Source organism: Gopherus evgoodei, chromosome 7, assembly GCF_007399415.2.
Source record: "Gopherus evgoodei ecotype Sinaloan lineage chromosome 7, rGopEvg1_v1.p, whole genome shotgun sequence".
Classification (NCBI taxonomy): domain Eukaryota; kingdom Metazoa; phylum Chordata; order Testudines; family Testudinidae; genus Gopherus; species Gopherus evgoodei.
The window spans coordinates 34,594,540-34,622,424 of NC_044328.1; the positions used below are offsets into that span (position 1 = coordinate 34,594,540).

General features: G+C 43.7%; 1 protein-coding gene across 4 annotated transcripts in view; it reads left to right on the forward strand.

The window, feature by feature from the left end:
- HTR7 (5-hydroxytryptamine receptor 7) overlaps window positions 1-27,885 on the forward strand; it is a 64,259-nt gene that overhangs the window by 20,337 nt on the left and 16,037 nt on the right. For 2 of the 4 annotated variants that reach the window (XM_030570846.1, XM_030570848.1), the window contains exon 2: window positions 20,048-20,797. In XM_030570846.1, coding sequence (XP_030426706.1) covers window positions 20,048-20,797 — 750 coding nt within the window. Of the gene's footprint in view, window positions 1-20,047; window positions 20,803-27,885 lie in introns of all 4 variants that reach the window. The other 2 variants (XM_030570849.1, XM_030570850.1) reach the window with 1 other exon arrangement.

Genomic DNA, 27,885 nt, shown 5'->3' on the forward strand with positions numbered 1-27,885 from the left:
ATCTCAGGAGCACATCAGACTTGTCCTCAGCTCCCTACACGGGCTTCCCATTGCATATCGAGTCAAGATCTTCATCCTTATCTTTAAGTTGCTCAGTGGCCTTGGCTTCACATATCTAAAAGATCACTAAAGCTCTGGGACAAAGACCATGGCTGACAACTGTGCATCTCAGGCATGATGGATCTCTACCATCAGGGTAAAGGTCATCTGTGCAGGAAACAGAATTTTTGTGGGGGTTCAGTCAAACTGTGCAATGAACTCCCCCAGGGTCCTGAAGTGTTGTGTCTGGAGGCTAAGAATTGAGCAGGGAGGGGTGACAGGCAAATTGGGAAAATCAAGGCAAAAGTGAGCTGGACTGGGAAAGCACATCTGCCAAGATTGGGGTAAAAATGAATGAGATTTCAGAAATTATGTGTGAGATAAAATCAAATGGAAACTCACTGCAAGTACCTTTATTCCCAGGAGATTATAAATTGCCTTAGAATGAAAGCAGAATGAATGTCTCTAAAGGAAGTGGAACGGTAGGTCTGCAGACAGAAATGAAGAGGGAAACATACAGAGATTAAAAAAAGAAGAAATATCAATAGAAATACAGGACCAGCAAGACACTGAAATGAAAATGAAATGAAAGAGATAAAGGAAAAATGAAAAAAGAGTTAAAGTGAAGTATATACAGAGCATACAATGCAAAAAATATATAGCAGTAACTGCTTTCAGAAAAGAGTAGAAGGAGGGCTAGAAAAAATGAATAGAAACAATAAAGAATAACACAGAAAAACTGGGAAATGGAAGAGAGGGAAAGAACCATAAGGAAGCTGTAAATAAGTGAAGAGAAATTTTATTTAGTATTAATATAAAATAATATTGATTTATTTAAAAAAGTTTCTATCTAAAAAAGTTTCTATCAGTAAAGGTTTATGTTTCTTTGGATTCTGTCAGAACTAACCAGAACCTCAAGATTGGATGTTGGGAATAAAGAGTAGGAACTTTGTTAGTCTTTCTTACTTTTGGTGCTTGCATATTAGTAACAAATCTACCCCACTTCTGGCATTGGAAGTGAGCAATTTTTCTGGGAATAAACTCCCCTTTCAAAAAGAAAGATGCTTAGGCTCCATTTGCAATCTAGGAGAATAAATGAAAATGTTCATCTTGGTACAGAGAATCACAATTGTTCACAAATATTTAATTTTCTCCATGCTTCACAATGAAAAATTATCACTTAATATTTTAGCATGAGACTAATAAAGACTTGTACATAAAGTGCACAATATATAAAGTCTAAACTGTTATACATGGTTAATAATGAGCTATAACACTTTTTGTAGTAATACTAAGCACTTTCATGACACCTGACATTTAGCAGGAAGAAAAATTAAAGGATTAGGTTAAGTAATGTAATTAGAGTACAGAATTAGGCCTGTACTGTAGAGTTTGGGATTTTCACAGACTACCTCTAATTCACTACATAAAAAAGATTGTTTAACTACAGGGAATATGAAATCAGAAAGTTTCAGCTTTAGTAATGAGTACAGGACTCTGATTTTGGCTAAAGAACCAACCGTACTAGCCTGACATTGCAAACCTTTACCAATATTTAGTCTGAGTTTTTAAAGTCATGCAGTACCTACAGCAGAGTCCTGTGGCACCTTATAGACTAACAGACGTATTGGAGCATGAGCTTTCATGGGTGAATACCCACTTCATCGGATGCATGTGAAGTGGGTATTCACCCATGAAAGCTCATGCTCCAATACATCTGTTAGTCTATAAGTGCCACAGGACTCTTTGCTGCTTTTACAGATCCAGTCTAACACGGTTACCCCTCTGATTCACAGTACCTACTGTTTAACCAGCAAAATGGCCCCCTTCCAGGGAGGAGAGTAGAATTTCATTCTTTACTTCCTTTGGTTCCACGTTATTCTCTTCCTCTTCCACCATGAGTGGATAGGGTAGTTATGTGGTTTGCTAGGCTACAGCCAGACTGGCCTCAAGATTCAGCCAGTGCGTGTTGCAAGAAGACTTATGAATCAATACTGTAATACTAGAAATCAAGGCAATTTCTTTCCACATCCCATCATCCTATTTATCCCCCTCCCTCAAGCTCATTCTAATTTATGTACATTGGTCAGCACTGAATGAGGTAAAAATGCCTGTGTAGTACATGGGTACTGCTATTACTGTTAATGAACCTATGTGGCTAATTGAATGCAAATCAAGGATGCAGTGTTATCCTGTGGTTTACGCATGGGTACGGAGATCCAAAGACCTAAGTTCATTACCAAGTTCTGCCACTGACTTCAAGAAGCTTCAGCAAGTAACACATCTGTGCCTCAGTTTCCTTTTCTGAAAAAAAATGGGTAAAGTAATGCTCACCCACCTTCTGTAAAGCTTTTGGGATCTCTGCATGAAAGGCACAATGAAAGTATACAATACTATTTTATTTTTTAAATAAGAAGTTTGAAGACACCAGCATTTAATAAATAAAGGGTGGTCTTGTAGGATACAGCAGATGTGGGTTCAGTTCTTGGTTTAGCTACAGACTTCCTGTGTGACCTTGAGTAAGTCATGTTCGCTCTCTTTCTGCATCAGTTCCTCCTCTAAAAAATGGGAGTAATACTTCCTTGCTCCCCTGCTTCCTCTCTCACATCTACCTAAACATAAGCTCTTTGGGGCCGGGCGTTCTCTGTTACTATGTGCATGTACAGCATCTAGTACAGGGATGGGCAAACAATGGCCCAGGGGCTGCATCCGGCTCTCCAGACATTTTAATCTGGCTCTCGAGCTCCCGATGGGGAGCAGGATCAGGGGCTTGCCCCACTTCGGCACTCCAGCCACGGAGTGGGGTCAGAGGCTTGCTGCTCTTTGGCACTCCAGCCAGGGAGCAGGGTGAGGGGCTTGCCCCACTCCATGTGGCTCCCAGAAGCAGCAGCATGTCCCGCCTCTGGCTGTGCCTGCACGTAGGAGCCAGAGGGGGGACATACTGCTGCTGCTTCTGGGAACTGCTTGAGGTAAGTGCCTGCATCCCTGACCCCCTCCCATGCCCCAACCCCCTGCCCTGTTCCCCCTCCCACCCTCCAAACCCCTCGGTCCCAGCCTGGAGCACCTTCCCGCACCCTCAACCCCGAATTCCCAGCCCAGAGCTCCCTCTTGCATCTTGAACTCCTCATTTCTGGCCCCACCCCAGATCCTACACACCAACTCCCAATTTCATGAGCATTCATGGCCCACCATACAATTTCCATACCCAGATGTGGCCCTCGGGCCCAAAGGTTTGCCCACCCCTGATCTAGTATGACAGGCCTCAGTTTTGATTGAGGCCCTTAGTTGCTACTGTAATAGAAATACTAAATAGATTTTGTGGTCACTTATACATTATTAGTTATGTGTTATTTAAGTAGTGGAGCATTACAATTAAATAAATTATATTAATGAAGAGGCAAAAATAGTTCTAGACATCAAATATAAGTCATGTAGTAGGGAGAAGGTTTGTAAATGCTCGACAACTTCTAAGAATCTCTGTTAAGTTTTGTTATGTCCTAGGCCTATACTTGTCTTAATACTGCATTGAATTCAATAGAAAATTAACGATGGATTATTAAGAGATTATGGCAGCTCCGCAGATGGGGTGGATGAGCCGCAGCACAACGTTAAAGACAACCAAGCCCTTAAGTTAGCATCATTCTTTAAAATAATTCATTCTGGTCTGTGAACAGATTTGAAAGGCCCAAATATGGTGAGAGAGATTTCTAATTCCTGACACATTACAAAAGGGAGCATATCAGGTTTTGTTGTTCTTAGAAAAGATTAAAAATAAATAAAGGCAAACGTTTATATTAATCTTTTAAAATATAAAAAAAGCTGAGGTCTTGGAACTAAAAACAAGGGCAAGCAGGGCTGGCCTTACCATGAGGCGAACTGAGGTGCCAGACTGTGGGGGGCGCCACTAGGAGCCAGAGTGTAGAAAATTGTGTCTGCTGTTGGTGCATAGGTATTCTCTCTGCTCTAGATGCACAGAGATGGTGGAGTGCTGTGCTGGAGGAAGGAGGGCACAAGAAACATAACAGGCAGGCAGGAGAAAAGGTGAGGGAATAATAGAAAGCAGCAGAAGTTGCAGGGAGAGAGAGGAGGAGCAGCCTCTTATGTACCTTTCTAGCACCCCCAGGAGCCTGGGCTGATTAACACCAGCTTCTCAGGGAGCTTTCTGCTGCTTCCCTGAACCCACTTGAGGAGAACAGGCAGTCAACTGAAGTAGTAGGAGCCGGTTAGGTCCTTAAGACGCAGATATCTTCCCTCACCCAGGTCCTGCTGCCAGCCTGCTTATTTGTCCCCTCCAACTGAGTGCTGAGAGCCGCTATAGCTAGAACAGAACAGCAGTCATGAGTGAAAGAAGAAAATGCCCCTTTGGGGCAGCATTCAGAAAAAGAAAGCAAAGGAAGCTTTTCTATCTAAACAGGAAGGAGCTCTCCTGAGACATATAGACATGAATGTTCACCGTGAGACTTCTGACCCCAGTGAGGATGTGAGTGATGAGGAGATGCCTGATCTTTCAGTTAGTCAGAGTGCCGGTGACCTGGCAGCTACTGCTGCATCCATATCTTCCTCTCAAATGGATGTAACCATGCACATTCCTGAAGAAAAGTGTAGATCAGAGAAGAGTGTGGTGGAGGTGCAAGAAACAGCTGCTGCTGAGTTTAGTTCCTTAAGTCTAGATGATCCAGGACTGTGGACTCACTTGAGCAGTAACCTGAGGGACTTCCTTGTTCTGCATTGGCCACAGCAAGTGAAAAACTTCATGTTTCCCAAAGACAATGAAAATAGAAGTTTCTATCCAACACATTACTGGTGTGAAATCCCCAATGGGGACAAAGTGGACAGGCCGTGGCTTATGTACTCAAAAACCCAGAATGCTGCATACGGTTTTTGTTGCAAACTCTTCCAGTCTAATGTTCCAGTCACATTGGGTTGTACAGGAACAAAGGACTGGAAAAATCTGGCTAGAAATCTGGCATGCTGTGAGAAGGCAGCAAATCACCAGAGAGCATTCCATAGGTGGAAAGAGCTTGAGATGAGACTAAGGTTAAAAGCCACCATAGCTGATCAGCATCAAGAGAAGATTGCGTCAGAATGTCTTTACTGGCAAAATGTTCTGAAAAGGCTTATTGCTATTGTGAGAATGCTTGCTACTCAAAACCTAGCACATGGTACTTCAGATCAGCTGTATATGCCAAACAGTGGAAACGTCCTTAAAATTGTGGAGCTGATAACTGAGTTTGATGCTGTATTCCAAGAGCATCTAAGAAGAGTCACCACCCGAGAAATGTACACACACCACTACCTTGGAAAAACAATTCAAAATGAGATCATACAGTTACTGGCAACAAAAGTCAAACAGAAGATTGTGGCAGATCTGAAGTCAGCAAGATATTACTGTTATTCTGTACTGCACACCTGACATCAGCCATATGGAACAAATGACTTTAATGGTGCGTTTTGTAACAACAACAGAACCTAGTGAAAATGTCCCTGCAGTGGTGACTGTCAGAAAGCATTTTCTAGAATTTATTGACATTGATGATACTATAGGAGCTAGTATGACAAATGTGCTTCTTAAAAAGCTGGAAGATATGGGAATTATGATAGCTGACTTGAGAGGTCAGGGCTACAATAATGGTGCAACATGAGAGGAAAGAACAGAGGAGTGCAGACATGGATGTGAGAGTTAAACCCTTGAGTTTTTTTGTCCGATGCAGTTCTCATTCATTGAACTCGATGGTCAGTGATGCAGCATCAGTGTCTAGTGAGGCTGTTGAATTTTTTAATGTAATTCAAAGCATCTATGTATTTTTCTCTGCATCAACTCATTGATAGCAAATTTTGAAGCAACATCTGGGAACATTCTCTCTGACACTGAAACCACTGAGTGCCACACGATGGGAAAGTCGAGTGGAGGCAATAAAGCCTATCAAACACCAAATTGGGAAGATAGATGATGCCATAGTTGCCATTATGGAGAATAATGCTATAACAGGAACTGTTCATGGGAGAACAGTGGCATAGGAAAATGGAATCACCAGAAACATACATAACTTCAAATTTCTGTGTGGCTTAGTGTTTGAAGTAAATGTTGTAAGCAAGAGACTCTAAGGTGTTAACCTTGATATATCTGGAGCAATGGAACAACTGAACAAAGCAAAGTCATACCTACAGTCTTATTGGTCAGATGAGGGATTTCAAAATGTTCTGGAGAGTGCACAGAAGTTGGCAGAGACCCGAAACAACCATTCAAAGTTGAATTCTTTAACCAGATGCTAGATTGTGCAATATAGTCAGTTGAAGAACGTTTCATGCAGCTCGAGGAACACAGCAGTATATTTGGGATGTTGTCTGATATTCCAAAACTTCTCACTATACCTGAAGAAGACTTACACCAGCAATGCAGAACACTAGAGACAGTGTTAACACATGATGACATGCATGATATTGATGTGAGTGATTTAGGTGATGAACTGTAAGCCCTTTCAAGATATATTTCAGCAGGCTCAGCTCCAAAGACTGTTCTGGAATATATGTGCACAAATAAGATGACCACCCTCTTTCCAAATGCTTTTGTTGCTGTGCACATACTTCTAACGCTTCCTGTAACAGTTGCTAGTGGAGAACGCAGCTTTTCCAAACTGAAGTTAATAAAAACACATCTACGCTCCATGATGAAACAGGAAAGGCTGGTTGGCCTTGCAAGGTCTCAACAGAGCATGAGCTGGCCCAGACTGTGGTCCTTGAGGAAGCAGTTCAAATCTTTGCAACCAAGAAGGCACGGAAAGCACCACTTTGATTATTCAAACAGATAAAAATACCAGTGTTTACTATGCAGACAAGAAAAGTAACATTTGCTGTTCAGGCATTTGAAAGTTAAGTGTTACTTAAAATTTTTTAATAAGGCATTTTAAGTTGTTATTGGGGTAGGTAGCAGAGCAGTACCATGAGAGGAGTAAAACAGGAAGAAGGCAGAATTGAGACCTTTCAAAGTTTTGGCCCAAGCAAGGAAACATGGGGGCATCATTTGAGCTCCTTGCCTCAGGTGCCAAAATGTGGACCGGCCCTGATGGCAAGCCAAGCCAAGCCAAGCCAAGCCCTATTCAAGATTTAAGTAGTAACTAAACAAAATATGTGGATTCCAAGTAGATTTGTCTTCTGCAGTTTTTCCATTTTTACTCCATACTTATCCAAGAAAAGCCTTGGCAACTGTGGTTGGAGGTTCAGTCAGCGGCTTCTGTTACACACATGGAACTGTCATATGCTTCAAGCACAAATGCAGGAACATTCAGAGAGATGCGATGAGAAAGTTCTGAAAAGCCTGCCACATCTGTGATAGATGGGTATCTACAGGCACTCACTCCTGTACTGCTGGAGATGAAATAGCTTCCGCACCATTTTATGGTTTCAAGGACTCAAAGGTCTCCATACTGACCATAAATACTATATAGTTTATTATTTGTATTATAGCAGCACCTAGAGACCCCCATTGAAATCAAGGCCCTGTTGCACTAGTTGCTGAACAAGCACATAGTGAGAGAGACAGTCCTTGGCCCAAACAACTTGCAATGTAAATAGACAAAAACCGACAAAGGGTTGGAGGGGAAAAAGAGGCACAGAGAAGTAAAGTGGCTTGCCCAAGTTTACATTCCAGGTCAGGTCCAGAACTCTTCTTTTGGGAGTGCCTGTCCTCTAGAGCATGCTGCTTTCTCTGTGCATGTTATAATCCAAAGCACTTGCTATAGCTTTCTGTATAGTTTAACACACTTAGTAAGTGAGGTGGTTGTGTGATCTGTAATTAATATGAAAGTGCAGGGAATATATTAGCACTGTTGGATATAGACCATTTTCTATAGTCATTGTAGTGCATGAATAGTATATCAAAAAACCCAAAATGTAAAAAAGAATGTTCCCCAGGAGCTGTAACCCACAGTGAAAATAAAGATCCTTAACAATATGGTAAATATTACGAAAGAATATTAGGTCACACTGAGCTGGAGTTTTACTAATAGTATTGAGTAAAGTCTCTTTTCTTTGTAAGTATCTTCTCTATTATTGTTATTCAGTAGAGACCTGATGTTTATTAGTGGGAAATGTGAAAAGTGGTGACCGAATGTTCAAGTTCACTAGTTATATTTGCTGAAAGCAGTAACATTTGAAACAGTTTTACTGTCAGCTCCAAGTTTGTCATTTATTTGTAGGAGTAAAACATCCATAAATGGAAGAAACAGTGAATGTTTATAATATTGCTATAGAGAATCAGAGTCAGAAGGTACATTCTTCTGCTGCTGCTGGTATTGTGGCTTGACACTATGTGGTATTTAAATCTCTAGGTCAAGAGCCTTGGGAAAATAACTATCTAGAGCAGTCAGCTTCTACAATTGTGACTGTCACTCTTCTCTTCATGGAGAAGCAGGCCTGCCAACAGGGCGGGGCAAAGAGGGCAGTTGTTCAGCGGCCTAGGTGATTTAAAAGGGCCCGGGGGCCCCTGGTTGCTGCTGGCAATGGAGCAGGGCTAAGGCAGGCTTCCTGCCCAAACTCGCTCCATTTGAGTCCAGATTCCAGAAGTGGCTAATGTCCCTGCAGCCCCTGGGAGGGATGCAGGTGGTTTCCACGCGCTACCCCCACCCTGAGCATCTACTCCACAAATTTCATTGGCTGGGAACTGCGGCCAATGGGAACTGCAGGGGCGGTGCCTGTGGGCAGTGATGTGTGGAGTCCCTCTGGGCCCCCCGCCTAGGAGCCACTGCCAAAGGGGTGTGCTGGTCACTTTTGGGAGCCACCCGAGGTAAGCACCAACCCCCTGGTGCCCTCCTGCACCCCAGATCCCTTCCAGAGCCTGCACCTCTCACTTCCTCCTGCACCCAACCCCCCTGCCCTAGCCCAGAGCCTGCACCCAGCACCCAAACTTCCTCCTACAGCCCAACCCTGCACCCCCTCCCGCACTCAAATTCCCTCCTAGAGCCTGACCCCGTACCCTCTCCTGCACCCCAACCCCCTGCTCTAGCCCAGAGCCTGTACCCAGCACCCAAACTTCCTCGAGCCCAACTCCACACCCCCTACTGCACCCAGCTCCCTCCTAGAGCCCGAACCCACACCCCCTCCCGCACCCAAACTCCCTCCAAGAGTCTGCACTCCTCTGGCACCCAAATTCCTTCTCAGAGCCTGAACTCTCACCCCCTCCCACACCCAAACTACCTCCCAGAGCCCATAACCCCTATCCACTCCCTCACTCAAACTCCCTCCCAGAACCTTCACCTTGCACCCCAACCCCCTGCCCAGTCTGGTGAAAGTGAGTGAGAGTCGGGGAGAGCAAGCAACGGGGGAGGGGGGATGGAGTGAGCAGGGGCGGGGTCCTGAGAAGGGGTGGGACATAGGCATGATCTCAGGAAAGGGACGTGGCAGGGGTCAGGGCAAGGGTCTTTGGGTTTGTGCGATCAGACAGTTGGCAACTCTACCAAGCAGGCATGTGGAAACCCTTGCCATGCCAGCAGCTCTCTGGGCAAAGGCCGCCCAGAGGATTCAGGAGGCAAAGCAATTTTGGGGGCCCCTTCCATAAAAAAAATTGCAATACCATATTCTTGTGGGGGCCCCATGGGGCCCGGGCAAATTGCCTCACTTGCTCCCCCCCACGAGTGGCCCTGGGAAAAATAAACCTTCCACATCTCGTCACAAACCCAGTTTTGAGAAAACTGCTTTACAGGGTATCACTGGTTCTCAGAATCAGCTAGTGCTAAAAGGCACTAAAGCTCATTAAAAGTGTTGGACAAATATTTTCCATCAAAACTTTTTTTGGATTGAAAACTAGGGGTTTTTAAAAAGCAGAAAAAAACCACGGACAATGTCTGCATTCCTTCAAAATTTGTTGTGTTTTTTTTTAATTGAAAAGCTAAAATTAGTCTGCTAAAACCTGAATATGGTTTGGGGTTTCAGAAGTGTGTGGCCAAATATTTGCTGCTTGCTGTTTTTGATTGTTTAAAGAAACAATAAAAAATTCTGCTTAAAAAAAATCCAAAACTTTTGAACAACCTCAGCTTGTGACCAAACACCTGAGCCCATCCAGTCAGAGATTTTTCCAGGTTTCTGATGCTCTGCTGACTTCCTTGACTCATATCTTCCTCCATAACTTTGGGTTCATTTAGGTTAGAACATAAGAACAGCCATACTGGGTCAAATCAAAGGTCCATCCAGCCCAGTATCCTGTCTGCTGACAATGGCCAATGCCAAGTGCCCCAGAGGGAGTGAACCTAACAGGTAAAGTGATCTCTCCTCTGCCATCCATCTCCACCCTCTGACAAAAAGAGGCTAGGGACACCATTTGTTACCCATCCTGGCTAATAGCCATTAATGGACTTATCCTCCATGCATTTATCTGTTTCCTAGAGACTGGTTCCATGGGGTCCCTCACAAACTGGAGATGGTTACTGTGGGTTTGTCTTTAGTATAGCTCAGGGTCTGGCAACCTTTCAGAAGTGGTGTGCCAAGTCTTCATTTATTCACTCTAATTTTAAGGTTTCATGTGCCAGTAATACGTTAACATTTTTAGACAGTCTCTTTCTATAAGTCTATAATATATAACTAAACTATTGTTGTACGTAAAGTAAATAAGGTTTTTAAAATGTTTAAGAAGCTTCATTTAAAATTAAATTAAAATGCAGAGCCCCCCCGGACCGGTGGCCAGGACCCAGGCAGCATGAGTGCCACTGAAAATCAGCTCGCGTGCCGCCTTCGGCACACGTGCCATAGGTTGCCTACCCCTGTATAGCTTATGTACATACTCCATGAACTGAGCATTTGAGCTTGTTCCAGAATCTGGGATGAGCCTATATTGTGAAAACTGACATGCTCAAAATAGCACATGCATGTGAATGGACACAGGGTGCTAAAATTAAATTAACCCAGGGGTTCTCAAACTGGGGGTCAGGACCCCTCAGGAGGTCACAAGGTTATTACTGGGGGTCGCGAGCTGTCAGCCTCCACCTCAAACCCCGCTTTGCCTCCAGCATTTATAATAGTGTTAAATATATAAAAAAGCGTTTTCAATTTATAAGGGGGGGCACACTCAGAGGTTTGCTATGTGAAGGGGGTCAGCATGACAAAAGTTTGAGAACCACTGAATTAACCCCTCTGAAGCCTCAGGGAATGCAGGGGTTGGGGTCTTCCTTGGTAGGGCTGGGAAGGAGGTAGGTGGTGTAGAATATTGCTCTTCTCATATGATCCCTCCCACAGTGGCTAATTTTAAATGAAGCTACCCTCCCCTGACATGAATCGCCCTATGGCACTGACATTAAATATAGACTATAATTTGGCATTTGAGAAGTGAAAGGGATGATAGCCCTAATGGAAAAGCTAACAGTTTGGCTCTTCTGCAAGCCTCAAACTGCTGAATGAGCTTTAGGGTAGGGAAGGCTGTGCCTCCCAAACAGCCTGGACCTGCCCCCCAGCCGACCCGCACCCACTTCCTGCCCCCCAACTGCCTGCCTCCCTCAGAATCCCCGACCCATCCTGCTCCTTGCCCTCTCACCATCCCCCAAAGGCCCCACCATCACCACCACCCCAGGACCCCACCCCTGCTCTCTGTACCCTGACTGCCCCAACCCCTATCCATCTCCCACTGACTCCTGACAGACTCCCAGAATCCAACCCCGCCGTTCCCTGTCCCATGACCCCTTCCCTGTCCCCTGACTGCTCTGTCCCCTATCCACCCCCCTGTTGAGTCCTGACAGACCCCGGAATGCCCAGAATCCAACTCCCCCATTCCTCGTCCCCTGACCACCCCCCAACTTCTGCCCTCTCCCGGTCCTGACTGTCCCTGGGACTCCCTGCCCCTTAGCTAACCCCCCCTGGCCCCAGCCTCTTACTCTCGGCTCCCCCCTCACCCGGAGCCTCAGTGCATCATATCCGGGACCGTCCCTGGACAGCTGTGCAGCGTGACTCCATTGGGGCCTGAGCTCCTCCCCACTCAGAGCCACGTGGTAAGGGGGCGGGGCTGCGAGCACCAGTGGGGCCTGAGCTCCCTCTGTTTGGCATGGAGCTCGCAGCCCCGCCCCCTTACCATGTGGCTCTGAGCGGGGCGGGGCTCAGGCCCCGCTGGAGCCATGCTGCAGTGCTGTCCAGGGACGGTCCTGGATGTGCTGAGGCTCTGGGAGAGGGGCGGGGCCGGGGCAGGAGCCTCACCAGTTCTCTTGGGGGGTCCTGGGGAGCCCGGGGCCTGGGTCAAATTGCCCCACTTGCCCCCCCCGGGCAACCCTGCTCTGGGCATCAGAAGTACAGCCAGCAGCTTTCTGTGCACCAGCCAACACAGGCGCAGCACCGCCCAAATGTCAGGTGGATCGTGACGGTGGCTTGTGCGTGCGTGGGGGCCCATTGACTATTCTGCCCTCGGGCCCAGAATTGCTGTCGGCAGACCTGTGGAGAAGGGAACTGTCTTATTTAAAGTCTGGTGCCATATCGTAGGGTCTAGTTCACTACGGATTCTAATCCCCATCACACTTTTGGGGGCTGTATACATCATAATAAATTACTGGGATTATTTGTTTTCATAGCTACCCTGCAGGGTGGTTGTCAATTCCAGCCTGTCTCACTTTTCTATGTATCTCAACAGCCCTTATCGGTTTGGAAAAGAAAGAGAATACCGTTTATTTGATATGTTCCATTGCTAGTAGTGTGAATATATTCAACAGGGGGAGGGATAGCTCAGTGGTTTGAGTATTGGCCTGCTAAACCCAGGGTTTAAATCTTTGAGGGGTCCATTTAGGGATCTGGGGCAAAAATCTGTCTGGGGATTGGTCCTGCTTTGAGCAGGAGGTTGGACTAGATAACCTCCTGAGGTCCCTTCCAACCCTGATATTTTATGATTCTATGAACAGTATGTAAATAGGCCAAATTCAATGTGGGTTTATGCGTGCTGGGACTCTGTGATTAGTGGGCTTTCATAGGGTGTTAATTTCAAACTTGATCCACTGGGACCAGTAACTAAGATAATGGTATGAGCTCAATGCTTATATATATAAGAACACAAAATCATAAGACACTGCTTAGAGGCCCCAGTTTAGGTTGAAACTCCATTGTGCTTGGCACTGCATGTATGCATAGCAACAGACAGATTGTAAGCCCTTTCCCTGAAGAGCTAAGTAGACAAGACAAAGAGTGTGGAAAAGGAAATATTATTAGTCTCATTTTTCAGGTTGGAACTCAGACTCAGAGATTTCCCCAAGATAACATAGGATGTCTTTGGTAGAGCCAAAAAGTGAATCCCAATCTCCTGATTCCCAGCCCAGAACCTTAAAGATCATCCTTCCTCTTCTTTGTAGTAAGGATTCTAAAAACCAGTAACCAGACAGGAAGTTTTGGACAATGCAACCTCTTTCCTTCCTTGTTAGCAGGGCCTGAAGAGGTTACAGACTCCTTGGATGTTGCTTTTGTCAAACAGTATCTGAAAACAATTGCTTCCTACCAGAAGCACCATGTCAGATTGGGGAGGCACAACTCCTGACTAGTGAGGGAAGAGGAGCCAGCAACAGGGGGAGGGGTTGCTCCCAGCCTGTGGTACGAAACTCCGGGAGAGGCAGGGGGCTCATGCCCCCGCTCTCTCTAAATAGCACTGCTGCTTCCTACTCAGTAACTTTTGGAAGGTAATAATAATAATACTGACAGTATTAAAGAACCTACTTTCTGCTACTCAATAGTGACACAATAGTTCAGAAAGGCATGAGTTTTTGTTAAACCATTCTGTAATCTCCAGTATATTATACAGTGGCAATGATTAATGTTATTTTAAGATTGTATCTAAATTTTCAAGGTTAATGCAATTTATGCACTAAGATAAGAGATGTGAAGGTTACTTGATTTATACCTGTTTAGTTTTTCCAGCCCATTACATTTAGCAGAAGTAGATAGGGTAGAAAGGAAACCTGTATGTTTTTATGTGAATTAGTTCATTTTAATTTCTAATAGAAAATATACTGTGGGACTCAGCTTTACACTGACACCACATTTTACTAATGCATTTTAATTCGTATGGATATATATTTGCTTACATTAACTTTTTTGGTTACATTTGAATGCATTAAATTGCAGCACTGGGCATTCCTAAAACCAACATATACAATGCACAAATTTGTCTTTCACTGAAACTTAATTTAATCCCTCAAGCTATATATCTTTGGCCCCCATCATCATAGCCTGATTGTTTTCCATGATGAAGTATGAAATAGTTGGACATATATAGTACTATGCATCCCAGGAACACGTGTCTGCAGCTATTGCTCATGCTCTCCAGGTACGAAGCTCTCAAAGGACCATATCCTGTGTTGATTTCTGTAAAGCTGTGTCTGACTGACAATATACTGTAATGTCCTGAATGAACTTTATTGAATTAAGTTAAACCTTGCTGAAGTAGTTTTAATACCTTTGGGATCCATTATATTAAAAATGCAGTTCTGTGTATGTTATTGTGGAATTGCATATGTATATCTTCTACAAGAGATTAATACAATCGCTGGAAGGTATTAGGAACTTCAAAGGGCTTTTTTTTTTTTAAACAATATCCATGAAGTGGATTTCCTAGGAAAGTGCCTGGGAGCAAGGGGAATGCAAATGACCCCATTTGAATCCACACTTTTGAAGCTAGGTCCTTCCTGGGGAAGAAAAACCCATTATCTACTAATTACCTGCTCCTGGAAACTCCATATCAAAGACCCCTGAACTGTATAAAGGGTGGACAGTGTGTTCTGACCATGCTTGTTCTGAACTGAAACTGTTATGAGCTTGTCATCACGTTGTAAATATTTCTTAAGTCATCACATTGAAGGGCTGCTCCTTCCAAAGCCCATGCTAGAGTTGGGTTAATCTCTGGCAAGCTTATTAGCATGCAGGCAGCTTCTTAATATGCTTTCTCTGTAATGGTTTTTAGTTTAAGAAAAAATAGGCCTGCCTAAAAAGAACTGTATGGGAACTTAAAACTGTAGACAATCACTCTGTTAACCATCTCTGAAGAGAAAGCAAGCAGGTATTCCCTATCTCTGCTGGGAATAAGATAGTGAAGGCAGGGAACTGTCCAGCCTGGAAATACCCTAGTCCTGGGGTCAGCAACCTTTCGGAAGTGGTGTGCCGAGTCTTCATTTATTCACTCTAATTTAAGGTTTAGCGTGCCAGTAATACATGTTAACGTTTTTAGAAGGTCTCTTTCTCTAAGTCATTATTATATAACTAAACTATTGCTGTATGTAAAGTAAATAAAGGTTTTTAAAATGTTTAAGAAGCTTCATTTAAAATTAAATTAAAATGCAGATCTTATCAGTTTAGTGTGGTCCTTGCCTTTGCTTTTCCTTGCTGAGTTTTCCAACGTCTGGCAAGTATTTGGAGCTGCACACAGACTTCTGAGTGATCAGTTGTTAACAGGCTCCAAGAAGGACGGAGGACAGATTTCATGTGTGAAAATACCTGTTCACATGGGTATGTGGGTCCAAATGCTGAAAGCATTGCAAACACAATTTTCTTCAAACAGTTAAATTTCACTAGCAGCGATGTCCAGTGGGTCAGAATAGAGGCCCCATGATCTCTCTCGGTAGCTTCAAGTGCACTCAGCAGATCTCCAAACTTTGATGCCCACAATTCTGAGCTTTTTAACGGAATGAGCTGCATTTTGAAATCTTCAACACCCATCCACTGAAATACAGACAAATCCAAGTTGCTTCCGTTGAACTTTTCAGGTTTAATTAGAACAGAAAGCATTGGACCAAATGGCTGGAAATCTTGAAATCTGTCAGAAAATTCTGATTCCAGTTCTTGCATGTACATTCCAATCAATCATCGACATTGACACTACAATGTGTCGATAGCTCTTTTATGTGCTGGAACTAGCAGAAAGTCGAAGTTCGAATACCCTGAGAAAAAACTGCTAGTTTTACAACAAATACTTTCCAGGCTTCATAAAGATCCAGAATCATTTGCCCTGCACCCTGGAGACAAAGGTTGAGTTCGTTTAGGTGAGTGGTGATGTCTGTTAGAAACATGAGCTTACACAGCCATTTGTCATCCAGTTCGGGGTAGTTTTGTCCTTTTTCCAAAAAAAAGGCCTTGATTGCATCAAAACAGTTTACAAAGCGCACCAAAATCTTGCTACGACTTAGCCACCAAATGTTTCTGTGAAGTGGAATGTCGTTAAAAGCACTGTCCATCTCTTCTAGCAATGCTTGAAACTGTCTGTGAGCCAAAGCAGATTGAGAAACAAGGAAATTCACAAATGGCACCACTGTATTCATCACATTATTAAGCTCTGAATTAGAAATTTTTCTTGATGGATGATACAGTGAAATTTGACTGTCGGGCGGCCAATTTGATCTTCAAGTAACTTTAAAAATCCCTTCTGTTTTCTAACCATGGCAGAGCACCATCTGTTGTGTCACAAAATATTTTTCTGATGTCAACTCCTCGTTCTTCAAAATGGTTTACAAAACTTTCCACTCTGTCTTCCCCCTTTGTTGTGCCATCCAGGGGTTTTAGGCAACAAAATTCCTCTTGGATTTCACCGGAAGCAATATCTTGCAACAACTGCCAAACATGGAACATCGTTTATATCCATGCTCTCATCAACTGCAACACTAAACACTGCTGTGTCTTTTAATGCAGTTGTCTGCTTTTCATTAAGGTTTTCTGCTATTTTGCTTCTGTGCCTCTCAACTGTTCTGGCAGAGACAGGCAGTTCTTTTATTCTAGATATGATCGTGTCTTTATTTGGTTAATCATTGAACAAAACCTCTGAATTTCTGAGAAAAACTTCTTTTATATATTCCCCACCCTAGGGTGACCAGATGTTAAGGGGAAAATATTGGGACTGCTGCAGGGGGGGCGTTTTTTTTTACACTCACCCATCTGGGAGTTCAGTGGCAATTTGGCAAAGAGCCCTTCAGTCGCGGGCGGTCTTCAGTGGTATTTCAGCGATGGGTAAAAACCTCGCCACCAAAGACAGAAGCACCCGCCACTGAAATACCGCCGAAGACCGTCCGCAACTGAAGGACTCTCCGCTGAATTGCCGCTGAAGACCAGGAAATAAAATATTGGGACAAATGGCGTCCTGACTGTACTCTGATCAGGACGCGGGACAAACTCCTCAAAATCGGGACAGTCCCGATTTTATCGGGACATCTGGTCACCCTACCCCACCTGTAAATGGCTTTCTGTTTTTTGCAATGCACTGTGCAGTCTTGTAACTTCCTTCTGTGGCTTGATTTTTACTTACACTTAAGGATTTAAAAATATTGCTTTGCTTCTCATATCCTGCTACTGCAGGATATCTACTACAGCATGGTCGTTCTTTTGAATGAATCCAAATGTGTGTCCAAGAAGGCTGAAATGAATGGACATCTAACTTTGCTTTCTTAGGAGCTGACATTTTGTCAAATGTATCCCTCAACTCACAGTGGAAAAAAAAATCATGACAGATGGGACTCGCAACATCAAATGCAGTGCACTGTTCCACCTGCCATGATAGTGATGTAAGCAGCAAATCAGGACTCAAAAATATCCTGGTGGTGCCGGAACAATTTTTAAGGTGGGGATGCTGAGCTGTGCCCCCTCTTGCCCCTGTGTGCACCCCTCACTGCCCCAGGCTGGGGTCAGTGGGTCACAGCTGGGGGTGGCTGCAGAGCACCGGGTCGAGACCAGGAGCAGAGTCCCAGGCCAGCAATGGAGCCACCTGGACTGGTGGCTGGGACCCGGGCCGGCAGAGGGAACCCTAGCTGGCAGGGGGCCAGCAGATGGAACCCCAAGCTGGCAGCAGAGCCCTGAAGCTGGTGGCCAGGACCTGGGCAGTGTGAGTGCCACTGAAAATCAACTCTCATGCCGCCTTTGGCACGTGTGCCATAGGATGCTGACTCTTGCCCTAGTCAGTTCTCCACCCAAGAAAGATAACAGCTAGAAGCCTGAGTGTGGGTGCCACTGCTGAACCACTGAATGGAAATACAGGTTCAGTTGCCCTGAACTGTGAAGCTGCATTACAAGTGACTTTTGATTAATGTATCAGAGGAGTAGCTGTGTTAGTCTGGATCTGTAAAAGCAGCAAAGAGTCCTGTGGCACCTTATAGCCTAACAGACGTTTGGGAGCATGAGCTTTCATGGGTGAATATCCACTTGGTCAGATGCATGCAGATCTGCATGCATCTGACCAAGTGGATATTCACCCATGAAAGCTCATGCTCCCAAACGTCTGTTAGGCTATAAGGTGCCACAGGACTCTTTGCTGCTTTTTTGATTAATGCTCAGTCATGCTAGTAATTTAACTCAGTTGAGGCTAGCAGAATTTAAACCCCAAAAAGTAGTCCCATTGGCTTCATTGTGAGTGTGAGCTGTTGTACCTCACCCATTTATAGTGCCAACACAAACCTTAAATGTTTCAGCTAATAAATAGCCATTTTGAAAGTTCCTCGGTCAGGCACTTTCTGTCCCGTAACAATTGAACTCCAGACCTTTTCAGTATGAACTCTAATTTTTACATCTTGGAATGCCTTGGGGAACTTTCTGTTCATCATGGTGGCACAATCTCCAGCCAGTGATTTCACAGAATAGAATTCTCCATGACATCTACAGCTTGTTTCTAGGACTCCAAGACCTAGCAGGAGATAATATTCTAATGCAAAAGGTGAGAGAGAACGAAAACAACAAAAATACTATAACTTTTACTAGTATCTGTGTTACAATATGCGATCACTGATCATGGAGGTGCAATTCCAGCCAACCACAGTAACCATTCTCAGCCCATTCCTGATCCAGATTTCAGAAGTACAGAATGATTTGACTAGAAGCTCACTGTAACTGGCCAGACTAGGGTGTGAAGGATATGATACAGTTACCAAAGTCTACCTTTCACACTCCTGTCATGCCGGTGATGCTTAACGTCAGTGATGTTGCTGAGTGACTGTTGCCACCGGATTCTTACTTAAAGAAGTAGCATTAGCCATAATTTGCTACCTTGCAATTACGGCACCAGTGTGGCACTTTACAGTAGTCTCACCATCTAAATGGAACTTGAGTCGTAAAAGTTTCTTAGAATAAAATATTTGTATTCTAAGTTCAACAACTAACATTTAAGAAATATTTACAACATGGAAACCTGACAGTAGACTGCATTTTATTCATAAACTCTGTGACAAACCCTACTGTTTCTATAGCATGTATGTAATTTCTTTTCTTAGTCTTTTATAATCGTAAATGTAATAACTTTTATCAGTTATAGGTAGATGCCTTTGTTCTCAAGCATTGTTGAATTGAAAGTTGTAATGTATTTTTATTTTGTTTAATTAATAAACAGTTGATGTGAGTGTTGAAGAAATGGCATTTCTTTCTAATTATATAATCATAAAATGTATTATAATGTACTACTAAAATGATCAAATCATGGAATACAATTGCAAAGTCTGTTGTTTCTCTTGGAAGCACAAAGGTAAGAGTAAAACAGTGTATCCTATCCAGTTTAGTGGCATGGATCTATACACTTTATTTATAGAATACCTCTTGTAAAATCACTTATATTGCTGTAAGCACAGTTATAAGTCAAAATGTAAAAGAGTAATTGCTTCTTTGGGTGAATTGTAGACTATGTACCAAGGGTTAAATTCCAGAAGTTAAATAAGTAAAAACCCAACTTTCAGACTCTTTTATAAAAAAACTTTTGTAAGCAAAAAATGATGTCTGTCTTTACATAATTAGAAAGATTCTACATCTGGGATGAAATCCTGGCCCCACTGAAGTGAACAGGAGTTTTGGCATTGACTTCAGTGGCACCAGGATTTTACCCTAGGAGAATAACTGTCTCTACAGGAAAGCAGGTTCTGCCTATCCTAAAGGTGATTAAGTTGACATGAATTAACTGCAAGTTTGAAAAAGTGCAGAAGATAGGAATAGAGAATGTAAAATAAAATCTAAAATATTTATTCAATCACTTTATGGCAGGCCACATGAAATAGTTTACCCATAAATCAATGAACCATGTAGTAACTCTACCTTATTGTTCTAGGTACCTTGGAATAACAAGACCACTTACATATCCTGTGAGGCAGAATGGAAAATGTATGGCTAAAATGATCCTGTGTGTATGGCTCCTCTCTGCCTCCATCACCATACCACCGCTTTTCGGTTGGGCCCAAAATGTGAATGATGAAAAAGTTTGTTTAATCAGTCAAGACTTTGGTTACACAATTTACTCCACTGCGGTTGCATTTTATATCCCGATGTCAGTGATGCTCTTCATGTACTATCAGATTTACAAGGCTGCTAAGAGGAGTGCTGCTAAACACAAGTTTGCTGGTTTCCCACGGCCAGAAGAAAATGAAGGCATGGTTTCTGTGAATGGAGTTATAAAGCTACACAAGGAATCAGAAGAATGTACAAATTTTTCACGACTCCTTAAACATGATAGGAAAAACATTTCCATCTTTAAGAGAGAACAAAAAGCTGCGACGACCCTGGGAATTATTGTTGGGGCCTTTACTGTGTGCTGGTTGCCATTTTTCATCCTTTCAACTGCCAGACCCTTTATCTGTGGTACAGCATGCAGCTGCATCCCATTTTGGGTTGAAAGAACATTTCTATGGTTGGGTTATGCAAACTCTCTCATTAACCCTTTTATATATGCCTTCTTCAATCGGGACCTGAGGACAACCTATCGCAATCTACTACAATGCAGATATAGGAATATCAACCGGAAACTATCAGCTGCAGGGATGCACGAGGCTCTGAAGCTTGCGGAAAAGCCAGAATTTGTGCTGTAAGGTCACTTATCCCTTTTTACAATAATTCACTGTTTTATACACATTTTCTTTTAATTATGAAGAGACAGCTAATCAGAGAAACTGCCCTGATGAAATCATTAACTATCTGTAAGACACAGCTACTAAACTTAGTCCTAAGTGCCACAGTTTTTTGCTGTAGAAAGGACTAGGCCCTAGAGTATTTGGGATTTTAGCATAAACCAACCTTTCCACTTTATATTATTATAAAAGGAAACAATGTAAGACAAAATTGGACTGGGGAAACTGTATCATTTGGGATCATTATTATTTATATGTTTCATATTGGTAGCCATGTTAGTCTGTATCAGCAAATACAATGAGTCGTCCTTGTGGCACCTTAGAGACTAACAAATTTATTTTGGCATAAGCTTTCGTGGGCTAAAATCCACTTCATCGGATTCATGGAGTGGACCGTACAGTAAGGAGGTATAAATATACATTGATTAAACCGGATAGTCTCTATGCAAAAGAATAAATGGACACAAATCTGACATCAGGAATTATAACATTCAAAAACCTGTAGAACACTTCAATCTCCCGGTCACTCAATAATGATTTCAAAGTGGCAATTCTTCAACAAAAAACCTTAAAAACAGACTCCAATGAGAAACTGCAGAACTAAAATTAATTTGCAAACTGGACACCATCAAATTAGGCCTGAATAAAGACTAGGAATGGATAGGTCAAAAACTAAATAAATTAGTTAGTCTCTAAGGTGCCACAAGTACTCCTTGTTGTTTTTATAAAAACTAATTTCCCCTTGCTAAATACTCACATGTTCTTGTCAACTGTTTGAAATGGGCCACCTTGTTTACACTGGCCTCATTAGCACTACAAAAGTGATTTCCACTCCTCCTTATCAACTGTTGAGAAGTCCACTTCCAACTTAATTGAATTGGCTTGTTAGCACTGACCCCTCACTTGGTAAGGCAACTCCCATCTTTTCATATGTTGTGTATTTATACCTGTCTATTGTATGTTCCATTCTATGCATCAGATGAAGTGGGTTTTAGCCCACGAAAGCTTATGTCCAAATACATTTGTTAGTCTCTAAGGTGCGACAAGGACTCCTCGTTGTTTTTATTATTTATATATAATAATTTTATTCACTTGATTACCTGTGAATGAACATCAGTGAAGGTTACTATCACTTTTGTACACCTTCCAATGAAACAGTATTTATCACTGTGAAAAAATACACATTGATTATATGGATCAGATCATCTGCTGGTATAATTTGGTGAAGGTTCAATGATGCTATGTTGATTTATGCCAGCTGAGGATCTTGCCCCCACATCTCTAACTTAACATGTGAAACTGGTATATAACCTATTTTAAGATCAGGAAAAGGCAATCTGGTCCTTCCCTGACCCTGCTTAATCAAACTCTTCTGATTTTATCAGCTGAGTCCATCTTCTCTAATTTACACTTAAACTCAAATCTAGGCTTCTATTGGCCTGACAGTCTTTGCTCAACAACAGTAGTGAATTGTCTGAGTTTATCACAGTTTTCTAGAGCTCATCTGCTAGTTTGTGAACCACTCTTCTGTATCAAATATAAAACTTGATACCTAAAAAATCATATTTTGGTCACTACTCATATGATTACCTATTTTTTCCCTCAAAAATTATTAAGTTTTGTCAAAATCTCTTTTTCAGTAATGCATTCAACTTTGCCTAAAAACTTGGACATTTGTTCTATTTGTTGTCCTGTGCAGCAGCCTCTCGAAGGGCTTGATCCTGCTCTCATCGAAATCAATGGCAAAATTCCAACTGACCTGCATGGAGCAGGATCAAGCCTTTTATCAATAATATACTTTCTGTGGAATGATGATCAGTACTGTGCACAATATTCCAAGTAATACTCAACAAGTCACAGTACAGTAATGGTCTCAGGGTGTCAGATGGTTCATTTTGCTTTCTGTCCCGTGCTAACACACACGTAGTTTGCTCTATTTATTAGAGCTGTGCACTTAGGCTATAGATGTTCAGTTTTACCCGAGATAACTCCCAAATCCTTTCCTTATCATTGTGTTGGATGACTGTTCCATTTGGCACCTATTTCTTATCTTGATCTCTTCTTCCAGGTTAACTATTTTAAAGTTGTCTGCAGTGGTCACGTTTGCCATCTGCTGACCCAGTCACCCAACACTGGAGTATTCTTTTCTTCTTACTGATCTCTTTGTGTTCACATGAATGAATATTAGAAACCACTACACCAATTGTGTGTTCCTACATTTTGCAAATTTTAAGCTTAAGAAAGGAAAACTTGGAGCTTTTGTAAAAGAAATCTCAGGAATAGCTAATATTGTATCATTGCCAATTAAACTCTTTCTATTATTTCACAGTTTTAATACTCCCAATTTTTTTTAGAAAAAGAATTTCTGAGGAGAAAGCACACTCATTACAAAGTAGTTTCCATCACTACAAGTTAGCAACAAGGTCATCTCATACATTCTATTATCTTATAATGCCGAAATGTATTCTGGGCTAAATTCTGCTCTAACATTCACCACATTAAACTAACTTTAAATGAATTCAGTGGTGTTACTTGAGACATAAACCAATGCAGAATTTGTCCCAGTCTTTTTGTATAGAGTTTGTAAAGTCACTGGAAGTGCACAAGCTTGCAGGAATAGCTGATGTTTACCAGATACATAGGTGTGCACCAATATTCCCTCACTACCTTGCTCACATGCATGACTGTACACCCTGCTGGCAGGCTTCATGCACAGTTATATTTGAGCCATTCAAGAGACCTTTATTTACCAGGAGGCATCTGCTTCCTGCTGGAAGAAGGGGCTTAAGGGCTCCCACTCCACCTGCTGTCTTCTGTCTGAAGTAAAGGCTTCCCCATCCTCCCCATCCTCCCACGGAAAGAGTGAAAGTAGTGAATGATAGTGGTATGTGTGTGAGTGAGAGAGAGAGAGATGTCTCTACTGTGGTGATAAGTATTGGTACAAAACCCTAAAACAGATCACATCTCTCTCTCAGACAGACAGAAAGTTCAGGGAGGTTATACAGGATGGAGAGAGGAAAAGGAAATGAAAGGGGGCAAGAAGCGTACAAGGAATGTAAGTTATAAGAGAAATAGATGAGGAAAGACAGCTAGTAAATGGACAGGAGGGAAGATGAAAAAAATATGTGAATAACAAATAAGATGGATAGAAAGGGAAGCAGCATAGCCTGGCGGAAAAAATGGGGGTGGGAGAGATTGGACTCCTGGGTTTTAAATTTAAGCTCTAGTAGTTTTTGTTCCGCGCAGAGGGAAAAAAAATTAGAGACAACCGGGGCACTCCCATGAATCTGAGGGCAGAGACATGAACTGATCTAATTTGCATCCCAGGTGAAATGAATGGAGCTGCACAGGTGCTGAGAGCAGAATTTGACCCAGAATGTCGACATGTTATGTACAAATGGTACTGGGGCTGATGTTGCCATAAATAAATTTTCATATCTAACATTAAATGAATGATTTTGACCTCAGACGTCACCCATCTGCCCAGACATATGTTTTAACTAAGATTAACACAATTTAAGGCCAGTTTATTTTTAACTGGGGAGTGCCTAAAGGTAAGTACCTAAATCAATATACTGAAGTCAATGGGAGCTGCAGGTACCCTTAGTATCCAGCTTTATGTCCCCACATCTGAGAATTACGGCTTAAGTTTTTTCAGCAATCTGATCCTCAGGTGTGGGGATTCTTGCTGGATCTGGGAGGTGTTTAGAAAGCTCCTTGTTAAGCAGAAAGGCTGAAAGACTTCTGAAATACCAAGTAAAAAGCTAATTTTGTTGGTATTTTGGAATCTTTACAAAATATTTTTGTATTTGATACTAAAGTTTCAATCTTGTCCTCTGGACCACAGGGCAGCATAGGCTGGAGAGGAGAAAAGCACAGAAGGAGCCCTTTCACCCATGTAAACACTCCATCAGTATCTCTACAGAGGGCTGTGGCCACTTTATCAAGCAGGCCTATGCATTCCATCTCAAAAGGGTTGAGGTCTGCCATTAGAAGTTGCATCTAGCCCTTGCTCCACAGCTGACTAGTATATATATTGTGTGATACAGCATGGCAGAGGGCAGCAAGAGAGTGTTAGCAGGGAGCCTTATTCCCTGCAAGGGGAGGAAGGTTTGTTATAGATTAACTAGAGCACCTGAAGCCAATTAGAGCACTTGAAGCCAATTAGAGCACCAGCAGTCAGTCATGTGATAAAAACCCCTTGCTTCAGCCAGACAGTGTGGGAGTTGGAGCAGGAAGGTTTGGTTGGAGCAGAGAGCAGTTTGAAGGAGTTGGAGAAGAGAACAGTATTGAAGAGAGACAAAAGGAAAGTTTGGAGGAGTGCTGCGGTGGGCTGAGAAATCCAAAAGAAACCCTAGATAAGGGGCACCTGGCTTGTGTAAAAGGAGGGCAAGAAGCCCCTTCCCAAGCTGAAGGACAGGAGAGGGAAGTAGCCCAGGAGAGCGACGTTCAAGTGGTTCACCACAAACCTCAGGGCCCCTGGGTTGGGACCTGGAGAAGAGGGCGGGCCCAGGTCCCTCCCTCTCCACTCCCCTCCTCAAGGACACTAGTGGGGTAATTAAAATACCAGTTCAGAGGCAAGCAATGGCGCCCTGAACCTTCCCCAAAGAAGAGAAAGCACGAGACCCAGCATAACAGTACTGGCAATTTGCCACACATGGTGTCGGGTGTGATTTGCGCGCTGGGGACTTAGTCCAGGGTTAGGAAAAACCCTCCCATCCTTAAGATGGACGACGTGGTCAAGGCCCTTCTACAAGCCACTGTGGCCCAGCAGGAGGCTACCCAGGTCCAAGCAACCGCCCAACAGGAGGCGACTAGAATGCAGCAGGAGACCGATCATCTGTTGATGAGTCAGGCTGCTCAGGACCGAGCCCTGCTGAAAGACCTGGTGAACCAGATGAAGGCCCTTATGGAGCAGAATCGCAACTGTGAAGGGACCTGGACCATACGGGCTAGCCATTGCCTACAGAAAATGACACGGGAGGATGATGTGGAGGCACACCTCCTGGCTTTTGAAAGAACAGTCCTGCGGGAGGCCTGGCCCTGAGATCAATGGTCTGGTATCTTTGCCCCACTCCTGTGTGGGGAAGCCCAGAAGGTCTATTACGATATGGCTGCAGAGGCGGCAGCAGATTATTCCCAGCTAAAGGCAGAGATCCTGGCCAGGTTCGGAGTAACGACGGCACTGCGAGCCCAGAGGTTCCATGAGTGGAAATATACAGAGGACAAGACACCCTGATCACAATTGTTTGACCTGATCCACGTGACCCAGAAATGGATGCGCCCTGAGGCCCTTAGCTCTGAGAAGATGATGGAGGTACTGGTATTGGATCGGTATGTGAGGGGGCTACCACCAGGTCTCAGGTCTTGGGTTGGCCAGAATGATCCCTCTACCTATGATGAATTGGTCTCCCTCATGGAAAGACAGCTTGCAGCCCGTGAACTGTTCCAGACCCCAGGCGGGGAGACACGGCAATCCAGGAAGCCAACCCCAAACCCAAGGCCCCGGGATGTCAAGAACTATAGGAGAACTGTAACCAGGAGGAAAGACACTGAGGAATGGCTCGAGGCCAGGAAGGGACCTGGGGGTTTGGGAAGAGAGGTTGGGGGCCAGCCAAATAGCCCCAGGCAGAGGGTGACAACTGGAATAAGGGGGCAGTGATATGAGTGTGGGGAATTGGGGCATATAGCAACCCAATGCCCCAACAAGGAAGCACCTATGCAGTGTAATCTGGAGGATTACGGGGAGCAATGTGGCCTAATCGGCCTAGCAGGGGTCACAATGACCTTACATGGATATACCAGACCAGTAAAACTGAATGGTATAAAGACCATAGCATTAACAGATTCCGGGAGTGCTGTCACGCTGGTCTCGGGGAAATTGGTAGGAACAGACCAAGTAACCCGGGCCAAAAATATAGGGGTAGCGTGCGTACATGGCACCGTGAACTTTAACTCCACAATTCTGGTACAGATTGAGATCCAGGGAAATACTACCAGGGTTTCTGCAGGGGTGGTCCCCAAGCTCCCCTACCCTGTTTTGATTGGGAGAGACTTCCCCGGGTTTGAAAGCTTACTTACCTCAATAGATCCAGGGGAGGGTAGCAACCCCCAGGCTGAGACGGAGGCAACTACAGATAGCCTAACCCCAGTGTTTGCCGAATTTGCTCCAGAGTTATTCTCATCCCCTGGAAAACCCCGAAGATCTAGGCGAGAACGAAGGGCAGATAAAAGGTTAGGGACCAGGATTCTAGCAGCGAATCAAAAAACTTCCCTTGTGGGTAGGCGATCCCGCTCAGGAGACCAGGAGATAATTCAGGCCAAGGAAGACTCGGAGGAGGTTCCTAGCCCAAGTGGGAGCACCCCGAGGGGAAGAGTAGAAATAGGCCCCCTAGAATTAGGTCAGTTCGGTACTGCACGTGAGACTTTTGGGCAGGACCAGCTGAAGATCCATTATATGCGAATTTGAGGGAGGAGGTAGTGGAAGTAAATGGTGTGCCTGTGGAAGGAAAACTCAAAGGCCCAAGGCCATATTATGTGCTCAAATGCGATCTTTTGTACAGGATAGAGCAAATACGAGGGGAAGAAGTAGAGCAACTCTTAGTCCCACGGAAACACATAAGGGCAGTACTAGAGTTAGCTCACAGTCATCTATTTGGGGGACATGTAGGGGTAGACAAGACACTGGATAGAATCCTAAGAAGGTTTTATTGGCCAGGGATACACGCAGAAGTCCAGCATTATTGTGCCTCCTGCCCTGAATGCCAGTTGCATAGCCCCCAACCTCACTTGCGGGCCCCATTAGTACCTTTGCCTATTATTGATGTCCCTTTCGAGAGGATAGCCATGGACATAGTGGGCCCATTAGAAAAATCAGCACGAGGCCACCGAAACATACTAGTCATCCTTGACTATGCCACGCGGTATCCAGAGGCCATTCCTTTAAGAAACCCCACATCCAAGGCAATAGAAAAAGAACTACTACAGGTTTTTGCCAGAGTGGGCTTCCCTAAGGAGATCCTGACAGACCAGGGAACCCCGTTCA